Below are 18,214 nucleotides of genomic sequence, written 5' to 3'. Positions count from 1 at the left end.
GTTTAAAAATATTAAAATAATCATGCACATCATAATAGTTATATAAGTAATGATTTTAATGTTATTTAAATATAATAATTTGTATATAAAATAGTAATAATATTTTATTTACTTCATAATAAATAAATTTATATTAATAAATAAAAAATATATTTATTGATAGTAAGCTAGTTTTTATAATATAAATTACGTAAAAAAATATTTAAATTAGAAAATAAAATTAATATATTAAGATTATGTTTAGTATATAAAATTATGATAATATAAGATAACATAAGATTATAAATAGAATTAAATTAAATTAAATTATATTGTACTATTTTATGTTTGGTGTTTGTAATATAGTTGTTAATTTCGTTTCGATATTGGTCACATCGATTGATATGCTCCACTTGTATCAAAACACAGTACATCTAAATATTATTTTTTGTATCACATTTGATACTGGATAATTCAGGTTATTTTTGTTGGTTTCGATTAATTTTAGTAAATTTCTACGAATAACTTTTTTTGTTGGTATATGAATATGAAATATGTTTTGTAATTTTTAACTTATTTTTTGTTGTTTGATATTTTTAAGCTAATAAAAATAAAATTAATTGATAAAATAATCTTTGAAAGTTGTATTTTTAATTTTTTATTGTAACTTGTTTTTTTTATACTTTATTTTTTCAAATCAAATTTCATAAGTATTTTAATATCTTTTAAGAAATAATTGTGCTCTCTTTTTAAAGTTTATCAATTATGAAGCCAAAGTTAATTTTTTCATCTTTTTATTTTTATCATATGAAACAGTACTTATTTAATTATTATATGATTAAATTAAGTATTTAAAAAAATTATGAAATATTTTATGATATTATTTTTTATACTTTTAAACTTATTTATTTGATTTTTAAAGATATTACATATTTTTTTGTGTAAATTATTAATAATATTATAATATACAAGTTTATGTATATTTATAAATATATTGTATTAAACTGAAAAATCCTAAATGATTTGCCGAAACAACAGGTATTTGTATATACAATACTTTTAAAGAAAACCAAAATGTTATCTTGTATGATATTGACAACTCTAGTTTGCAATGATTAAAAACAAGTTATGATATCATGTTTATTTGTGCAAGAGGAAGATTAGGATGTGATAATATTTTTTATTTATCAAAATTACTTTTTATGTACTAATTTTATTTTTATGTAATTACAAGTGATATCATTTCTCAATTAATTTCTTAAAAATAATCTATCAATTAATTAAAAGTTGGTAAAATATAATTCTAATTGATAAATTCCTTCAATAATTTTAATTTCAGAAAAAATATTCATAATAAATAAACATATATATATATATATATTGAACAAATAATAAATAAATATAAATAAAATAATATTATATACACATGTGATTATTTTATGATGATATTTTAAAAAACAAAAAAATAAGATTAGTTTTTTATTAGATTGCAATTTTTTATTTTTAAGTATTACTATAATTTACTAATTTATCAAAAAAAAAAGAAAAAGAAAAAGAATAGTACGTTGTGTTTCAATCCAGTATATAGACTATAGTCCTCCAGAAGGACTAATTTCTGATTTCTCCTTTGCCAAGCAAACTCTGAAAAGAAGTAGAACTCGTTTCATTCCAACTCATGCTCACTCAATCGACTCATAAAATAAACCTTTTCTCATGGCAGTTAGCTTTAAATAATTGTGCGATTTTGTTTCTAAAAAATTAAAATTGAATAAAAATAAGAAAAAAATAGTAAAATACCTATCCAAAAATTGATTTTGCTTCAAAATCTACAAAAGAAATAATTTGGATATTAAGAGAGTGAAGAATTTGTTCAAATATTTGATAATTTAAAATTTAAGTTTTATCTTTTAAATTTAAAGGTAAAATAAATAATTTATTATTTAAAAATTTTGATAAATTATCTAATCTCTTGAATTAAAAATAGTCCTCAACTTTTTTGAAAGATGAAGTTTTTTTATTGGCATAAAATTACTAATTCTTTTTATAATTTAATCTTTTTATTTAAGTGTATAATAAATATGTGATAGGATGATTAGTATCCTATCATTCATGGAATCCTATATACTAAATATAACCTAAAATCAAAAGATTATATTACAACTAAATTTAAAAAAATTAAAAAAATCACATAAAATATTTTTGAATTTGTTGTAATAAATATTAATTTGAAAATATAAAAATTATAATATAAAATAATTTCAATTAATTTTAAATAAATGTTAAATTTTAATTCATATATTAAATTAATAATATTAATTATAATTATCACTTAAAAAATATAATAATTTGCTTATGATGATTAGATCAGTAAACTTAATAATTACTTAATGATCTTATATGAAAATAATTTTTGATATCTAAAAATGATTATATTACTATCTTGAATTATTATTTTTGTTTTTTTATGATAATAATTTGCATATTATAAATTTTTTTTAATTTTTATTTTAATCATTTTTTACATTTTTTAAATATTTTTAACAAAATTAAAAAATAAGAAAGTATTGGATATGAAATTTTGGTAATTGAATTTCATGTTAACTTTTTATTGTGCTTTAATTATTGTTATACTTTGATAGTTGAATTTGTTTATTTATATTTTATTTAATCAATTGTTTTATAACGCTAGCATTGGTATTAATAATTTTTTATTAGAATATTTTTTAATTATCAAAAATTTTAAAACATTGTTCAACAAATTATATATTTTCAACTTAATTCATCTTGATTTCTCATTCTACTTTTAATAAATTAAAATAGTCAATAGTGTATCGCAAGTTTTAAATTATGATTTACTGTAGATGAGCTTTAAAGCTGAGAGAGAGCGAAACTGAGGACAAAGGCGAACATTTCGAAGCGCTCTCTCTCTACTTACACTCTCACCGACAACCACCGAGCCCTCTGCCTTCTTTCTTTTCAATCTTCTCGATTTTGCCCGCGCTTTTTCTTCTATATCTTCTCTCTCCCCTCGCTGTCAGTTCCATTGCTTTCTTTCTTTCCAAATGGACTCCTCTTCTCTCCAATCTTATCACTGTAACTTTCTCTCTCTCTTCTCTCTCTCTCTCTCTCGCTTTTTCTCTTCTTATTTCTATTTCTTTTGATTGGTTGAGTATTGTTTGGTTTTATTGGCAACGAAGAGAGAAAAGAAAGGATAAGAGAGTTTATAGATTTTTGCATTCCGTGAATAAACGGTGACATTTCTGAATTATTTTTGAGTATTTTATATCTGTTTCGGATCCAGTCATTGTCTTTTGTTTTTATGTTTAAATTTTTGGCAATTTAGTGTAAATTATAGGCCTTTCGACTTTTAGAAAATTGAAATTAGGTCAAAAAATTGCTGAGATCTTCCTTTAGTTTTTTCACATTTACTTCTTTATTTTACGCTGTGAATATCAATTGAAAAGTTAAGCTGGCAAACTATGTGAATCTAATTCCCATAAAATAAAATTAGGGGCTTTTACTGTTGATATCATTTTTACAAAGTTTTGTTTTTTGAGATCATGCTAGGTTCATTCTTCAATAATCAATACTCGAACCAAAAAAAAAAAAAATCGAAAAGTCACAAATTAGCTCTTTCATTGATTGCTTATCGTCGAACTATGAGGTTTAATGTTTAACCATATATTATTAATGTTGTTGTAAAAAATTTAAGCTTTTTGATTTCCGAATGCCCTCCCTCAACGAAGAAAGGAGCAACTGAAAGAGAAAAAGAAAGTGCTGAATTTCATTCTTAAAATGCCAAGTGAACGATGTATTCCTCTAACTGACAAGCAACAGAATCAGTGGATTTTGAACATTTTCTGCATTACGAATGTTTTATTCCTTGTTTTTTGGAGTCTTTTTGAGATACTTTGTAAATTCATGTTTCTTCTACTGAGTATAATCTGTGATGTAATATCCTTGGTACAAATAACATGATCTTCTGTTGACTTATCTGGTTCTTTGTTGGCATCCCTTTCTTATCATATGGTTTTTGAATTTCTTTACATTAGCAAAGTATGGTTGCGAGTATGCAGTTTTATGAATTTAAAATTTTCGTATATGGCTTTATTTTCCATTGAAAGCTCATATGCTGTTATTAAAATTTTAGATTCTGTAGGTGCTGTTTCACAAGCACATTGCTCACTTGAAAGGCCCAGAACCGTTCATATGTATTCTGGCTGCTGGCCAACTTCAAGAAAATCATGTGTCTAGGCTGGAGGGTAGAAGAATTCTTCTACAAGATGAAATGTAAGTCTAATATCATGCATGAAGACACCTGAAGCTTCGGTATCAGCCAAGTCAAATGGTGAGTTTATATTGACTTCTGATTAAAAATTTATGTGGTCTTCATTTTCAAAAAAAAGTTGTTAATTATACTTTAACTGCAATTGAACCATGACACAGTACTAAAACTAGTCACTATTGCATATGGGTTTTTCTTCTGTTCCGACTTGGCTCTTCACTTGTTACTGAGTTATACTGGCTGTCGGAATCAAGATTGTTTTGTTTTGTTTTAATTTGTAACTTTTTTATAAATACTGAAAGCAAGAGATGGTTTGTAAAGCAATCTATTATGTAATTACATTAGCCTTAGCATTTTGTCAGGTTTTGCATGCTAAAAGTTGTTAATTATGGTAGCCACAGTTCCATTAGTTGGCACCACGCAAGACTCATTGGAGAGGAAAACTTCATGGAATGCAACTTTTCCAAATGGATTTGGGGTAATTATTAAATCTGCAGATTGACTGTGTTCTCCATTATTGCTTGTCGTTGCTCACTTCTTTTGGAGAAGGGTTTATTGGAGCAATAAAAATCTTACATAATGTTTTCTTTTCCTTGATTGTATTTTTGTTTTCAAGCTGGTTCATTATTGTTTCTTACATTCTAAACAACTCAATTGATGTTGTTTAGCTTAATATTGTATCTGCCTCATTTGGAGCAAAAAATAGTATTAGTGCTAGGAGTTGAACAAACTCTGTGACTGCAATGCTAGTTTTCAAGTATTCTATGTTTTCAAAGTTAATGATACCACTTACCTTTGAGGCAATGCTTCAGGTGCCTTGAAAATCTACTAATCTGGTTTTCTGTATCAGAAATGCTTATTTCTGTCTATATGTTGCTGTTATGTAGTTTCTACCATGTTTATGGCTGTTTATCCTCTTGATGAGTCTTCCTTTGACTTATTTTCTTATGGTTATTATTCATTCACTGTATAGTTTGGTCCCTTCATATTGATCTAACAAAAATTTCTTTCTTTTGATTCTAATTGGCTAGATAGTTAACATATTAATTGCTTAAACTGTCAGGCATTGGTACTGGAGGTGTGAGATAAAACTGAGGTTGCTGAGCTAAAAATGAATGTTACTTCCTTTTCTCTTGTCATGTGATATACTTGCATACTTCTGCTAAATTTAGTCTCATGTCTCAGTGATTAACCTGAAAATTTCCTGTAAAGATATGTTTCAGTGCAGCTAGCTATCTACAGGTTTTTAGTTCCTTTTGTAAATGTTGCATTTTTCCATAAATATGGTATTTATTTTCTAATTGGTTATCTGTTTCTTTGTGACATGCAGATTGGAGACATCAAAATGCATCTGAAGCGGAATGTTGGTGCCACAAAAGCTCCCTTGTCCAGCTTTTTGCCTACAACTGCTCCACCAATCACAACTAAACCAATGAATGAAACTGCTGTTGCTACCCCACGTCTATTGCCACTAGGGGTGTAATTGATTGAATTCGAGTTGATATAGTATTAAGCTCAAACTTAAGCTCGAGCTCGATTCGAAATTCAATGCTCGAACTCGATCAAGTTTTTTGTTCGACTCGAAATAAAAATCGAGCTACTTAAGTTCGTTTGATTAGGTTTGATTAACATGTAAAAATAAGCTCGATTTTTTTATTTAATAAAAGCTCGATTATTTGTCATCGAATTCGAGTTCGAGTTTCGAGATATTTTATTAATTAAAATAATAAAAATATATTAAAATATAAAAGCTCAATTTGACTCACAAATTATTTGAGTTGGGTATAAGAATGATCAATTTTGGCTCGATTGATAAGTCGAACTACTCGAACTCGAGCACAACTTGTTAATAATCAAGTTAAATTCGAATTTTATTCAGGTTGAATCTGAATAGCTTGCGAGTATCAATGTATTATTTACACCTCTAATCACCACCCAAACCCTCCCTAGAGAAGCCTACTTTGTTTAAAAATGTTGCCCTTGGGATGTCATCCAAGTTACCTGCCTTGGAAGCTTCTGGATCTAACAACTACGTTCTAGTATCTTCTTCCATTGTATGTGCTGTTTATCAAGAGTGAGGATTATGTTCTATTTTATATTTCTCTGGAACACTGTCTTTTAATTAGCATCACTTTACTGCAGGTTGGCACATTCTGAAGGAGTAGAACAGTTAAAGGAAAGAGGCATCCTCCCATCTGCCAGGAGGTATTAGTTTCTGTCTCAATTTTGCCTTATAAGTTAAAACATTCTTTGATAGCAAATAATGTGGATGCTGTTGATTTCTTATTATCATGACCTTGTAACTTCAGCTGGCTTTTCTTGATCCTCATGAGTTGTAAATACAAGCAGGGTGATTTGATCAGAGGACAAGCAATAGGATCAATTTGGTACTGGACTACCTGTTAAGGTGAATTCAAATTATTTTCATTTGTTAGTTATAGTTATTCTTTTTTAAGTAGGTGTTTAATGGTGTGTGTTGTTGATTTGTTAAACAGTCAGCTGTTGCTGGAGAAGTCTTAAAGCTCCTCTTGATGGAGGTATAACTTTATCTGCATTTCATATTTATTTCCATGTCTTGAATGTCTAGATTCCCTTTACAATGGGTAAGTTCTCTGGGGTTCTGCTTTGATGCTATGCAACATGCATAATTACTAGAGACTAGATAAAAGTTGATTTACATTATGGCAAACAATGGATGATGCCTGAGAAGCATAAACCTAAACCTGGACTATTATAACAATTGCTTTTATTCTTTAAATATTCTGCCTTTGCTTCAACTGTTTTGCGCAGATGCCGTTGGTTATGGAGATCTTCTTTTTGCAGTCATTCCATCATTTCATGACGTCAGGTGATCAATCTCTTCTACCTATGGTATTTGTGCGGAGATAATGTCACAAAGTCCGAAGGTTTGCATTTTGTTTTCTCACATCATTTTTTTAGTTTCATTTGTTCCATCTTTTGATCGTGTGCCAGGGCACAATCACAAAATGTGTAGATGGTGATCTGTAGTCAATGTTGCTTATCAAGTGTACCAGGGTTTTTATTTTTTATTTTTTTTAAATTTATACGAAGCTTTTAGACATTTGTTGGTTAGAGTTAAGATCGTTTTGCTGAAAACATAGTTGAGGTTGTCCTTGCAAGCAGCTTTGTGCCTTATGTGACGGTAAAAACATTGGCGACCGATATAAATTTTCTGCAATTACAGAATTTGATTATGTGGTTTGATTTGAATAAAATAAGTTTCAGGTATGCTTACACTTTGCAATCTGTGAAATTAAGCCATTGTTCTTCAATACTTTGGCAACTAGACTTTCTTCTCTTGTGCTTTGAAAGTCAAGTTTAAAATTCAAAATCACCATTTCAAGAGGGAGGGGACAATCTGGCCTGGTTTTGAAAAACGCAGCGGCAAAAAATCCCGACGCTATGCCCAATGCCTACAAGAACCGCCGGTATGCACAGTAAAACTTCTATTTTGGGTTAACTATAAAAATAATTTTTATATTATACATTTTTTGTCTGATATTTAAATAAATTAAAATTTTAATTTGATATTTCAATTTTTATTTCTATTTGTCACTTAATTTGGTATAAACATCAAATAATATTTTATCGCATGTTAAAAAGTACTAATATTTTAACACGTGTTAAGAAGTACGGACAGAGACAATTATCAATTGTTGTGTTAAAGATAATTTTTTTAAAATTTAAAAAAATTCACAAAAATTTTATAAAATTTGAAAAAATATTTTAAAAATCTGAAATATTTTAAAAAATTATTTAAAAAATTAAAAATATGAAATATTAAAAAAATAAAAAATATATGAAAACTTAAAAAAATAAAAAAATCTCATAATTTTAATAAAATATCTTAAAAATTCAAAAAAATGAAAATTTTTAATAAAATAAAATTTTCTTAAAATTAAAAAATTCAAAAATTTTTTTAAAAATGGAAAATAATAAAAATCTAAAATTTTTAAAAAAATCTAAAAATTTTTAAATATTTGAAATTTTTTAAAAAATTATACAAATTTTTCTTTTTTTGAATTTTACAAGTTTAATTTCTTAATAATTTTATGAATTCTTTTAAAATTTTAAATTCTTTTATTCTTTTATTTTTTTTTATTTTTAAAAATTTTTTATTTTTTTTAATAATTTTAGTATATTCCTATTTTATAAATTTTTTTATTTTTTCATAATCTTTTTAAGATTTTAAAGAATTTTTTAAATACAATTTCAAATTATTAAAAAAGTTTAGATTTTTTTTAATTTTTTGAAAATTTCAAATAATTTTAGATTTATTTATTTTCAATTTTTTAAGTTTTAGTGATTTTTTTTAATTTTAAGAAAATTTTATTTTTATTAAAATTGTTATTATTTTAAAAAATATCAAAATATTTGGAATATTTTGGATTTTTATTAAAATTTTAAGATTTTATTGAATTTATTAAGTTTTAGTAATTTTTTAAAATTTTTATAATTTCTAAAAACATTTTGTATATTTTTAATTTTTGTAATTTTTAAAAATATTTTAGATTTTTTTAATTTTAAATTTTTTTTTGAACTTTTAAAATTTTTAAAATATTTTTTTATTAATATTGATATGATAATTAATAATATAATAATAACTACATATTTTTCATATATGTCAATATATTATTGATTGTTTGTATTATGTCAACAAATTAATTAACAATTGAAGTATTAAAATATATAATAAAATAAAAATTTAAATCTTAGATTAATAATTTTATTTTTTAAAATATTAAATTAACAAAAAATATGTAATGTAAGGTTTATTTTTATATTTAACCTTTTATTTTAATATAATGCTTTTTTTTGGGTTAATTTCTAGGAGATAATAAAGGATAAGAACAATTACGTGGCCTGTTTCTCACACTAGTTTTTTAGGCAGGAATTCCAAGATAGCATCATTGGCACGTGGCGCTTCTCATCTATCTCTTATTTCAGTTAATAGCATCATCGGCACGTGGCAGTTCTCATCTCTTATTTCAGTTTAAAAAATTTATTTAAATGATTGATTTAATTAATTAACAAAAAAATTTTAATTTTAAATTTATTAATAATTATTTATTAAAATCACTTTAAATATATAATTTATAATTATTTATTTTAAGTTATTAGATATAATATACTTTGTTTTGATACGAAGATAGAATCACTTACTTATCCCTGATTTTTCTTTAAAAAAAAAAATGGACGACAAAAGTTTCTGCTTTCCAAAAGGGCGGCAACAGAAAAGGAAAAAAAAAAAAAGAAAAGAAAAAACCATGGGCAGATGCAGCTGCTGGGTTCAAACTTTAGATAACATTAGCACCAGCCATAGCCGTCGCGTTATTTCCTTCGGCTCCAAATTCTAAACACGTCATTAACTTTTTATTTCTCTTAGAAATGTTGAAATCTTGATTAATTCCATCATTGCCCTCCTCAATTGCCACATATTTCAAAGTTGGCAAAGTACATTCATTGACAAAAAGAAATTTCGCAGTAGCACAATTTATTTCAGTGTCAACTTGAGACATTAAATATTTTATCCTAACTTTATTATTTATTTACACTTATACTAATAATTTATACTAGCTAAAATAATGGAAAATAAAAAATAATAATTAAAAAAATGTAGTGTCATGAATGTAATAATACAGTAAGCCATGCCCAGTTAATAAGCTTATCCAACTATATATTCAATGAGTGTACTGGGTCTTAATCTTATCTCTATCCTTTCAACTCACTTTCTCTTTGTTTCATTTTCCAACCAAACTTTTAGTGGCAAATGGAGGTTCTTTCGCAGCGATCATCACCCTCAACTCTGGATCCCCACGCTCCATTGTTCGTTCCCTTGGCATATCGGACGGTCGAGGATTTCTCTGATCAATGGTGGGCCCTTGTCCAGTCGTCCCCTTGTTTCCGCGACTACTGGCTACAAGAACGCTTCCACGATCCCCAAAACGACGACGACCGTCTCTTCCCCGACGACCTCGATGCTATCTTTGACGAATACGACGAAGTTATGTCCGACCCCCGACGTAAGTGACTCATTTAACTCGCCCGATCAACGAGTCAATTAAGTATAACTCGGATCTCACTTTTTTTTTTTTGTTTTCTTTTTCCAGTGGAGGAAAAGGAGGGAGATTGTCAGAAGGAATTGGTACCTATTGGGGCATTGAAGTGGCGAAAGGGCCGAGTTGTGACTAAGTTGCCAAGGTTTCTTGAGAAAGCACCAAAGATTGTGAGTGTGAAAGTGAGTCCAAGGACGATTCACCAACCAAGGTAGATCGACTCGTGCTGAGTTAAGATGGGAGATCTCCTCTGGCCAGAAACGGTCACTTTTAAGGCGTAACTGCTTTTTTTTTTCTTCTTTTCAATTTGTAATATTTTGTGTACAGAGATCTCTCCCCTGCCTTTAGATCGCGGTTTGTAACTTTTTTTATTCGGTAATAAAGGAAATTAACCTTTCTCCAAAGTATTTATATTACATGTTCAATCATTTATGTTTATTCTAATTATTGCCAAAAAAAACAAGAATTTGAAGTAAGAAACAGAAAATCCAACAAAAAAATTTGTTCTCCTTAAAAATTTTTCTCCAAAATATTATAGAAATAATAGTAAAAACCAAAAAAACAAAAATAAGAATTTTCTCAAGACAAATTTTAAGTTTATAATCTTAGAGGCCAATCTAAAGAAAAGAAGAAAAACAAGTGTTCTTTCAGCATATTTATTGATTAATTAGTTAATTTCCCATCTTCTGTATGGCCTTCACCTTATTTCCTCGCCAAAAGAGAGTACCAAACCCCATTCCACTCTAATGAACATTCTCTCGATCCTTATTCACATCCAATTCACTTAACCCCTCAAAGCTGCTTTCTTCCACAATTAATTTGATCAGATCTCAATGAAAATTAGCAACCCAAAAACTCAGCGAATCTTAGTTCTCACATGATGATTTGGGTCCTCCCTCAACTCCTCGTAAGTAACAATAAACACATTTTCTTTCCTTCCTTCCAAAACTCCACTACATGGTTGAAGTATGGACCTGCAGGCACGGAGTCTTGACAGAACTCATCAAAGGCCTCTTCCAGGGAGATTGTGGTGCCAAACTGCTTGTTATAGACATGCCAAAGAGGTACAAACGTGTCTGCCGGATTGCTTGCAATGTAAACAATACCACAATTTGGCTTCTCGATACGATCCGGCAAGATTGAATAAGGGGGATGAGTGTTGAAAACTCTGGCAGAAGGAAGTGAAAGGAAAAAGTCAAAAAGTCCCAAATTTCAAGGGACTAACTCATGCGGATTCTTGTTTGGTAACGGAGCAACCTGTTTGTTGGCTTCAGGATTGAGTAATGGCCAAGTAGTGAAAGGGTGAGAGCTTTTAGCCTTGTGGTCCCAGTCGTGGGAAAAGAAGCTAGGACTATACCAGAGGGAAGAGGCTTGAAATGGTTTTCAATGGCCATTGTAGCTTTAACATACTCGAGCTTAAACCAAAATCCTCTAAAGCGAATGCGAGGAGAATCTACCCGCTATTTCACTTTTGGGTTTTGCAGAGATCATCAGAGGACTTTTCTCCATGGAAGCTCTTGGCATTGGCCATGGAGAGAAGTGAAAGGTGGCTTAATTTACTTGTTATTAATGTTTGCACAAATTTATATACGGCATGCTTTAGGCAAAGCTTGAAAAACAATCTCTAGTCCTGATCACATTAAAAAATAAAATAAAAATAAAATTATATACGGCATACACGTACGTGTGGCTAAAACCAGTAAGGGTATATATATTGTAAGGCCTAACGGTATTTAATAATGACATTGCCATGTACATTTCAAATCTAGTATCCAATGTTTGTACAAACAGGTCAGCAGTACTAACAGGAATCTGCAATTCTGTACAAAATCCATTGGATACTTTGACTATAAAGAAGTGCACAAGTCCACCAGAAGTGGTCATTTACTTTTCTTCCAGCTTTCTCTTCTCCTCTGTTCGTCAGTCGTTAGTATCTCTGCTACTTTAGAAGATATTAGGTTGAGACGATGCCAAATGGGAAATGCTCTTAGGTTCCTATGTGGAAAATGTTGCAAACCCACTACCACACAGTGTTCTGATTCACTAGGACCCTCTTATACCACAACCGCTTCTGGGGTTTCAGCTCTTGCTCATGATCTCTTCAACTTTGAAATCACCTCTCAGGTAGATCTTCATGATCATTTCTGGTGGCTTTCAGTAATTTTTCTTTTGAGCTGAACGATAAAATCTGTTTGTTAAAATCTGTTGAGCTGATCAATCAAACCTGTTTGTTAGATTTTCATCATTAGTTCATTAAATTGTAAACTGGTTTCTGGTTCCTGAAGGTCTCAGTCAGCAAGTAACATACCCTCAATAATCTGTCTCAAAAAGTGGTAAGTACCATCAAGGAAGGCTCAGGCTAAGTGGTAAGTAACATACCCTCAATAATCTGTCTCAAAAAGTGTATCCGTTGTTTAATTGAATAATCTTGAAGAAATTGAAAGTTTGAAACTTCAAATAATTGACTGAATTTCCTATGTAATGATAAAAAAAAAATCCGGTTGATTTACACTTTTGGCTTTTGTTGCCTGTCTAAATTTTGAGAATACAATAAGGTATAGAAAGCTACTGCAGGCATCGAGAGATGCAAAACCCCCAGCAAAAACGCCTGAAGAGGTAGCTAGGCTTGTTATCCAGACCTTGAGTAGACACCGAAAGGCAGATGTTGTGGTACAAAAGGCCAAAAGTATCAAAACTCTGTGCTAGTTCCATTTATATTGGAATGGAAGAAAAAAAAATTAATGCATTGTGGATGTCCTGTATTCTAATGAGCTTATTAGGGTTTGCTGGAATCCCTTCTGTCCTTGAGGAAAATTCTGCTGGAGTCCCAATAAGATTGCCTGAAGGAGTGAAGATTGAAATGTACACACTAACAGTAAGGATGATCTTTGTCAACAAACTACAGAACTATCATATAAAAAGTCAATTAGATATATAATGGATTTGATACTGAAAAATTCTCTAAATCAGGTAGATGGGAATCTGGTACCAGATGGGGATGGCATAAATGTGTATGTGAGTACTGCTGATCCTAGAGAGCCATCAAGCGTACCCAGAGATGTTTGTATGGCTGCAATTTGAAGATCGAAAGCATGTGCTAAGAAGAATTATGCCAAGGCAGATGAACTTCGCCAGAAAATATTGAATCAGGATACCAGTTAGTTATTTAACTTCCTTAGTCAAATCTTGTTCATTCAAATTAGTACTACAAACTGTTATCAATGCCAATGGTTTCTAACAGTCATCTATCTCCAGGGTCATAAATCTTCAAAATGAAGAGATCCTTGCTATCACATCCGACTAAGGTACATTCTCTACTTGTAGGATTTCAATCTTCCTATTTTCTAAGCTTAAAATGTGATGGTTTGTCGATAGTAAACAGGGGTATAGATGCACTAGAGAATTCTATGCCGTATGGGAAAGAAGCCCAAAAAAGCCAAAAAAGAGTTGGTTAAGCTTGTTCATGGGAAGTGTTTGAGAGGGCTCGTCTATGGGGAAGATAATTATGATCGCTGTGTCACGGATGTATACTGCAATGGCATTTTTGTGCAAGTACACGATTTTATTGGCTTGCATTTGGTTTTACCTGGTAAGAACAAATTCATCCGGCGATCTCTCTGTCAAACAGGAAGTAATGCTAATGAAAGGACTTGCATGGCATTATGCTGCCTATGACAAAACGCATTGAACTTGCAGCTGAAGTAAACAACGATTCTTGCACTTCATTGAGTTAAAAACTCTCAATTATGGTCTTTGAACGTATGTGATAAACTATTAATAGTGGGAAAAGGAGGCTCGGGCAAAGCGAATTGGCCTTTGGCAATCATCAAACCCTAAGAAGCCATGGGAATGGAGGAAGGCCAGACGACAAGGCGGATAGTTTGTCCTTATTGAACCCGTATTTGCATACGGAATTTATGTATTATCCTTATTTATGGAGTGTGATAAAAGTATGCAACTACATTTCGTATAAGTATCAGCCCTTTATTTTCGTTTTCTTCCCTCGTCAAATATATAGAGATATTTTTTTGGCTTTAAATTACTTCATACTTAAAAATCTCAGTAGCTCATGAAATGACGTTACAGCATACAAATATCTTAGATTAAAAGTTAACTTTCAATGGAAGAATGAGAAACAGGTAACAGCAGGAAGAGCTAACATAACTGATTTAACAGCTACAGCGCTTGGCATCTTGCCCTTATCCTTCCTTAAGAAAAGGGCTTGGTAAAAAATGCAAATTGATTAGAACCGAAAGGCTATCTCATGTCGTTCCGAAATATCCTAGTCTCCTACATTTGCTGTGATCACAAATGCAAATCAGAAAATCCTGCTACTGTGTTTTTTTTTTTTTTTTTTGTACAGCCACATTCTTTGGTAACATACAACTACGTATTCAGATCAACGGTTGGATCAGCTTGGGGGGAGGGGGGGGGGGGGGGCGCTGTCTCGAAAGCAATTTTTATGCTTTGGTTCATATAGCACCTAATTGCATAAGCGGAACAAAAAACGCAAGAAAGGCAAATAAGCATAGTGAATTCCTAATTTAACTGAATTTATTATGATATTAGTTAAATGTATGAACAATATAACTTACCATCTGCAAATTAAAAGGAATGCATGTAGTTCTTCCTGGGAGCAGGATCTCAAACTCTTAAAAGAGTTGAAACATATAAAACCTCATCAATGACCATAAGAAAGCTGAAACAGTTGTCATCAATTTTAAGCATTTGGGCAGCTATCTAACATTCAACAAGGATTAAAACCAAAAAATAATAACGAAAGGTGATTCTACATATAGCAAGGAACCAACAACTTGGTATAAATAGAACAAAAGCTGTGAAAAATAAAAATCATAAGATAAAAGGGAATAAAATTGTGAACAAATATTTTTTTTTTTAAAAAGAGGATAATATTCTCAAATGGATGCTGAAAATTAAATCAGGATAAAAATTTAAGATTCAAGTTGTATTTTATCGTTTTCTTTACTAAAGATATTTCAAGTTGTTATGAACATATTGATATGATTACGTGGATTAAAATATTCGGTTGAAAATTTTAAAATTTTTAGCAACTTTGATTTAAGGTTGCAATGGTTAATATGGATGTTTTGCTAAATCATGACAAATAAATTATAAGTGATTAGTGAACGACTTATTTCTTAAAAAAGCAATGTTTGTTAGGAAAAAACAATCAAATACTTCTGTTAAATTCTTAAATTTAGATACTCAAAATTAGATTCTGAGATTTTTTGCTTTGCAAATTTTGATATATGTGAATCTGGCATATATTGTTACGGTGTTTCCCATATTCAAAGACCTTCATTTCCAGGAAATGCAATAAAGCTTCCAGCCTCCAGCTCCAGGGACCCCTCTTTGAAGTGTTTTCTTTCAGTTTACCGAAGAATATCAGCATCAATCAATTGTCAAAAGTTTGCCATCAAATTTTCTTCCTTTAGATTCAGAATATGGCTAGTGATGATCAGATCATTAATGTCGTCGGGGATCGATTTTGTGTCCCTTACACAATGGAGCTTCTTGTCAAGAGGAAGATACAATCATTTTCTAATACACACTACGATGTGTTTGATATTACTGGAAACGTTCTCCTTCAAGTCGATGGCGGTGTCTGGAACTTCCAGAAGAAAAGGGTCATGAAAGATCCTGCTGGTTTGCCTGTCATCTCTCTTCGCCAAAAGGTTGGAAAAAACGTTTTTTTGCTGATCAGATTTTTGAGTGTGAAAATATTTGTAATGATAGTATGAGTTTTGGAAATTCAGCAAGCATTATCCTGGAAACAGCAATGGTTAATTCATCAAGGTGAAAGCTCAGAAATGAACCATTTTCTCTGCAGTGTGCATCAATCCAATGCTGTCCAGATCAAAAACAATCTTGATGTTTACTTAGCAAGCCCGTTCAAGAAAGATGGTCGTGATTTTCGTGTAACTGGAAGTTTAACCTCCCTCTCTTTCAAAGTTCGCAGAGGCAATTCAATCATTGCAGAGGTAAAAAAAAGTTCTTTCTTGTTCAATTTTCTGTTTCAAATGTGTTTGATTTGGCACGGGAAGTAGAATCCCTTTAAAATTCCTGAAAATGTTAACATTTATTTCTTTTGTTTCCTTTCTTTAATCCAATGTGATTTAAATATACAGGTTAGCCACAATTTCACATGGGGAAGCTGCGAGGGCAAAGAGAGTTTCAAGATAAAAGTGTATCCAGAGGTGGACTATGCTTTCATTGTAGCTTTGGTGGTGATTATGAACGAGAATGACAATGCATAATCTTCAATCGATAAGTTTGCTTATTTCTTTTATTCCTCCAAAGCTTGTATGAATTCTCTTCTGCCGTGCTGCGTATATATGCACAACCTAAACCAAACAGAGCCTCATATTCCATTTTGTTTGTCTTTTCCCCCATTTGAGTTGGGTCTCTTGTTTGCTTCATGAACTGTGATTCGGTGATAAATGGGAAATCAGTACAGGCCGAAACCTATGACTTAGCAAATTGGGCTTTCAGAACAGGTTGGGAAAAGGGATCCAGTTTCTTAGGCAGGCTTTTCATTGAAAACCTTGCATAGAAACATGGATCCAATCGGGAAATCCCAACTTTCTTGAACTTTTCATTCTTGCCAGCCAAACCCCATCAATCTCTTGTCCGAATATGGATTTAAAAACTTTTATACAGAATAAGCAAAAGGGACACAACTATATTTGATAAACCCTTTAACAAATCCCATCAATAAAATGCAAGCATAGCCCATGAATAGTGTAGTGAGCTATTACTGAGGTGTCAAGTTTAATCATTAAGTTGCCATTTTCGATCAATCAACCAGGAAACATAAATGAAATTGATTAGCTAAAGAATATGTCTCTCCCTTTCATTTAGTTCTGACCACAACTACACAAGCAATATATGGATTGGACTTAACCTCTTTGGGTGTGTTTCCTTTTATTTAGTTGTGATTTTGTCATATTCCTCCCCTGCACTTCATTCGATTATGCTGGTGGACACGTGCCTAGTAAAGATTTAAATGAAAATTTTAAGTGAAGTGTACAAATTTTTTATTAAAAATGATTAAATAAAAATTAAAATTGATAAATTGAAAGGTCTCTTTACATAGATGAAAAAATTGAAAAAAAAAATAAATTTTGATATATTTTTTAGATAGATAATTTTAATAAAAATATTGATAAAATTTTTTACTGTTAAATAACTATCAATCAAATTTAAATTATAAATAACTATCAATCAAATTTAAATTATAAATAATATTTTTAATAATTTTTTAAAAATATTATTGATATTTACATTGAATTTTATTGATCTATTAATTTGAATTTTTATTAAAATTTTTATTAAATTATTAAAAAAAAAAACTCATCAACTTCACCCTATAATACTTCATTTAAAATTTGTCCCATGCTTATTGCTCTTAAAAAAATGACTTTTTCTTTTAAAGAATAAAGACACATGGTATTGACTTCAAAGAGATTTTTTATATATAATATAAAAAATGTTTCAGATTTTATTTAAATTTAATTATCTTTCAACAATTTTAAAAATGTATTCTCTTACATTAATATAATACATTTAAGATGTGTTTGTTATATACGATTATGATGGAATATGATAAGATGATATTATGAATATAATTAGATTAAATAATATCATTTCATTTTATGTTTGATATTTGTAAGGATTAAGTTATGATAATTTATTTATTGGTCAAAATTATTCTTCCTTAAAATTTATACAATTTAAATTATTGATTTAATTTTTAAGGATATAATAAGATATATTAGTTCAATTTCATGAATTAAAAATAATCCTCTTCACTTAGAGAAGATTGAATCATTTTATACCTAAGAGATGATTA

The 18,214-nt window shown here is 29.7% G+C and overlaps 3 protein-coding genes and 2 pseudogenes across 5 annotated transcripts; 4 read left to right on the top strand and 1 right to left on the bottom strand.

Annotated features, from left to right (window-relative positions):
- Nucleotides 1-2,805: 2,805 nt before the first annotated feature.
- On the top strand, nucleotides 2,806-7,363 carry LOC111294796 (uncharacterized; annotated as a pseudogene). Its single transcript, XR_016327284.1, has 9 exons — nucleotides 2,806-3,072; nucleotides 4,130-4,327; nucleotides 4,660-4,742; nucleotides 5,595-5,743; nucleotides 6,192-6,318; nucleotides 6,407-6,469; nucleotides 6,614-6,671; nucleotides 6,760-6,801; nucleotides 7,055-7,363. The product of XR_016327284.1 is annotated as an uncharacterized LOC111294796 (transcript).
- Nucleotides 7,364-9,993: 2,630 nt separating this feature from the next.
- On the top strand, nucleotides 9,994-10,745 carry LOC111294293 (protein EARLY RESPONSIVE TO DEHYDRATION 15-like). The gene is made up of 2 exons (XM_022887557.2): nucleotides 9,994-10,308; nucleotides 10,396-10,745. The coding sequence occupies exons 1-2, from the start codon at nucleotides 10,056-10,058 to the stop codon at nucleotides 10,554-10,556; spliced, it is 414 nt and encodes a 137-aa protein (XP_022743292.1). The 5' UTR covers nucleotides 9,994-10,055; the 3' UTR covers nucleotides 10,557-10,745.
- A 493-nt stretch (nucleotides 10,746-11,238) lies between these two features.
- Nucleotides 11,239-11,735, bottom strand: LOC111294795 (cytosolic sulfotransferase 17-like). Its single transcript, XM_022888157.2, has 2 exons — nucleotides 11,599-11,735; nucleotides 11,239-11,509 (listed from the first exon to the last, which is right to left on the bottom strand). The coding sequence occupies exons 1-2, from the start codon at nucleotides 11,733-11,735 to the stop codon at nucleotides 11,239-11,241; spliced, it is 408 nt and encodes a 135-aa protein (XP_022743892.2).
- LOC111294794 (staphylococcal-like nuclease CAN2) lies at nucleotides 11,719-14,335 on the top strand (annotated as a pseudogene). Its single transcript, XR_016327547.1, has 5 exons — nucleotides 11,719-12,465; nucleotides 12,627-13,216; nucleotides 13,312-13,498; nucleotides 13,597-13,646; nucleotides 13,724-14,335. The product of XR_016327547.1 is annotated as a staphylococcal-like nuclease CAN2 (transcript).
- A 1,471-nt stretch (nucleotides 14,336-15,806) lies between these two features.
- On the top strand, nucleotides 15,807-16,619 carry LOC111295697 (protein LURP-one-related 14-like). Its single transcript, XM_022889317.2, has 3 exons — nucleotides 15,807-16,037; nucleotides 16,119-16,343; nucleotides 16,491-16,619. Exons 1-3 carry the CDS (start codon nucleotides 15,807-15,809, stop codon nucleotides 16,617-16,619), a joined length of 585 nt encoding a protein of 194 aa, XP_022745052.2.
- Nucleotides 16,620-18,214: the final 1,595 nt, after the last annotated feature.

Source organism: Durio zibethinus, chromosome 14 (assembly GCF_047325235.1).
Source record: "Durio zibethinus cultivar Kanyao isolate XHJ-2024 chromosome 14, ASM4732523v1, whole genome shotgun sequence".
Classification (NCBI taxonomy): Eukaryota; Viridiplantae; Streptophyta; class Magnoliopsida; order Malvales; family Malvaceae; genus Durio; species Durio zibethinus.
Note: the sequence above shows the minus strand (reverse complement) of the source record. Positions and strands in the feature narration are given on the sequence as shown.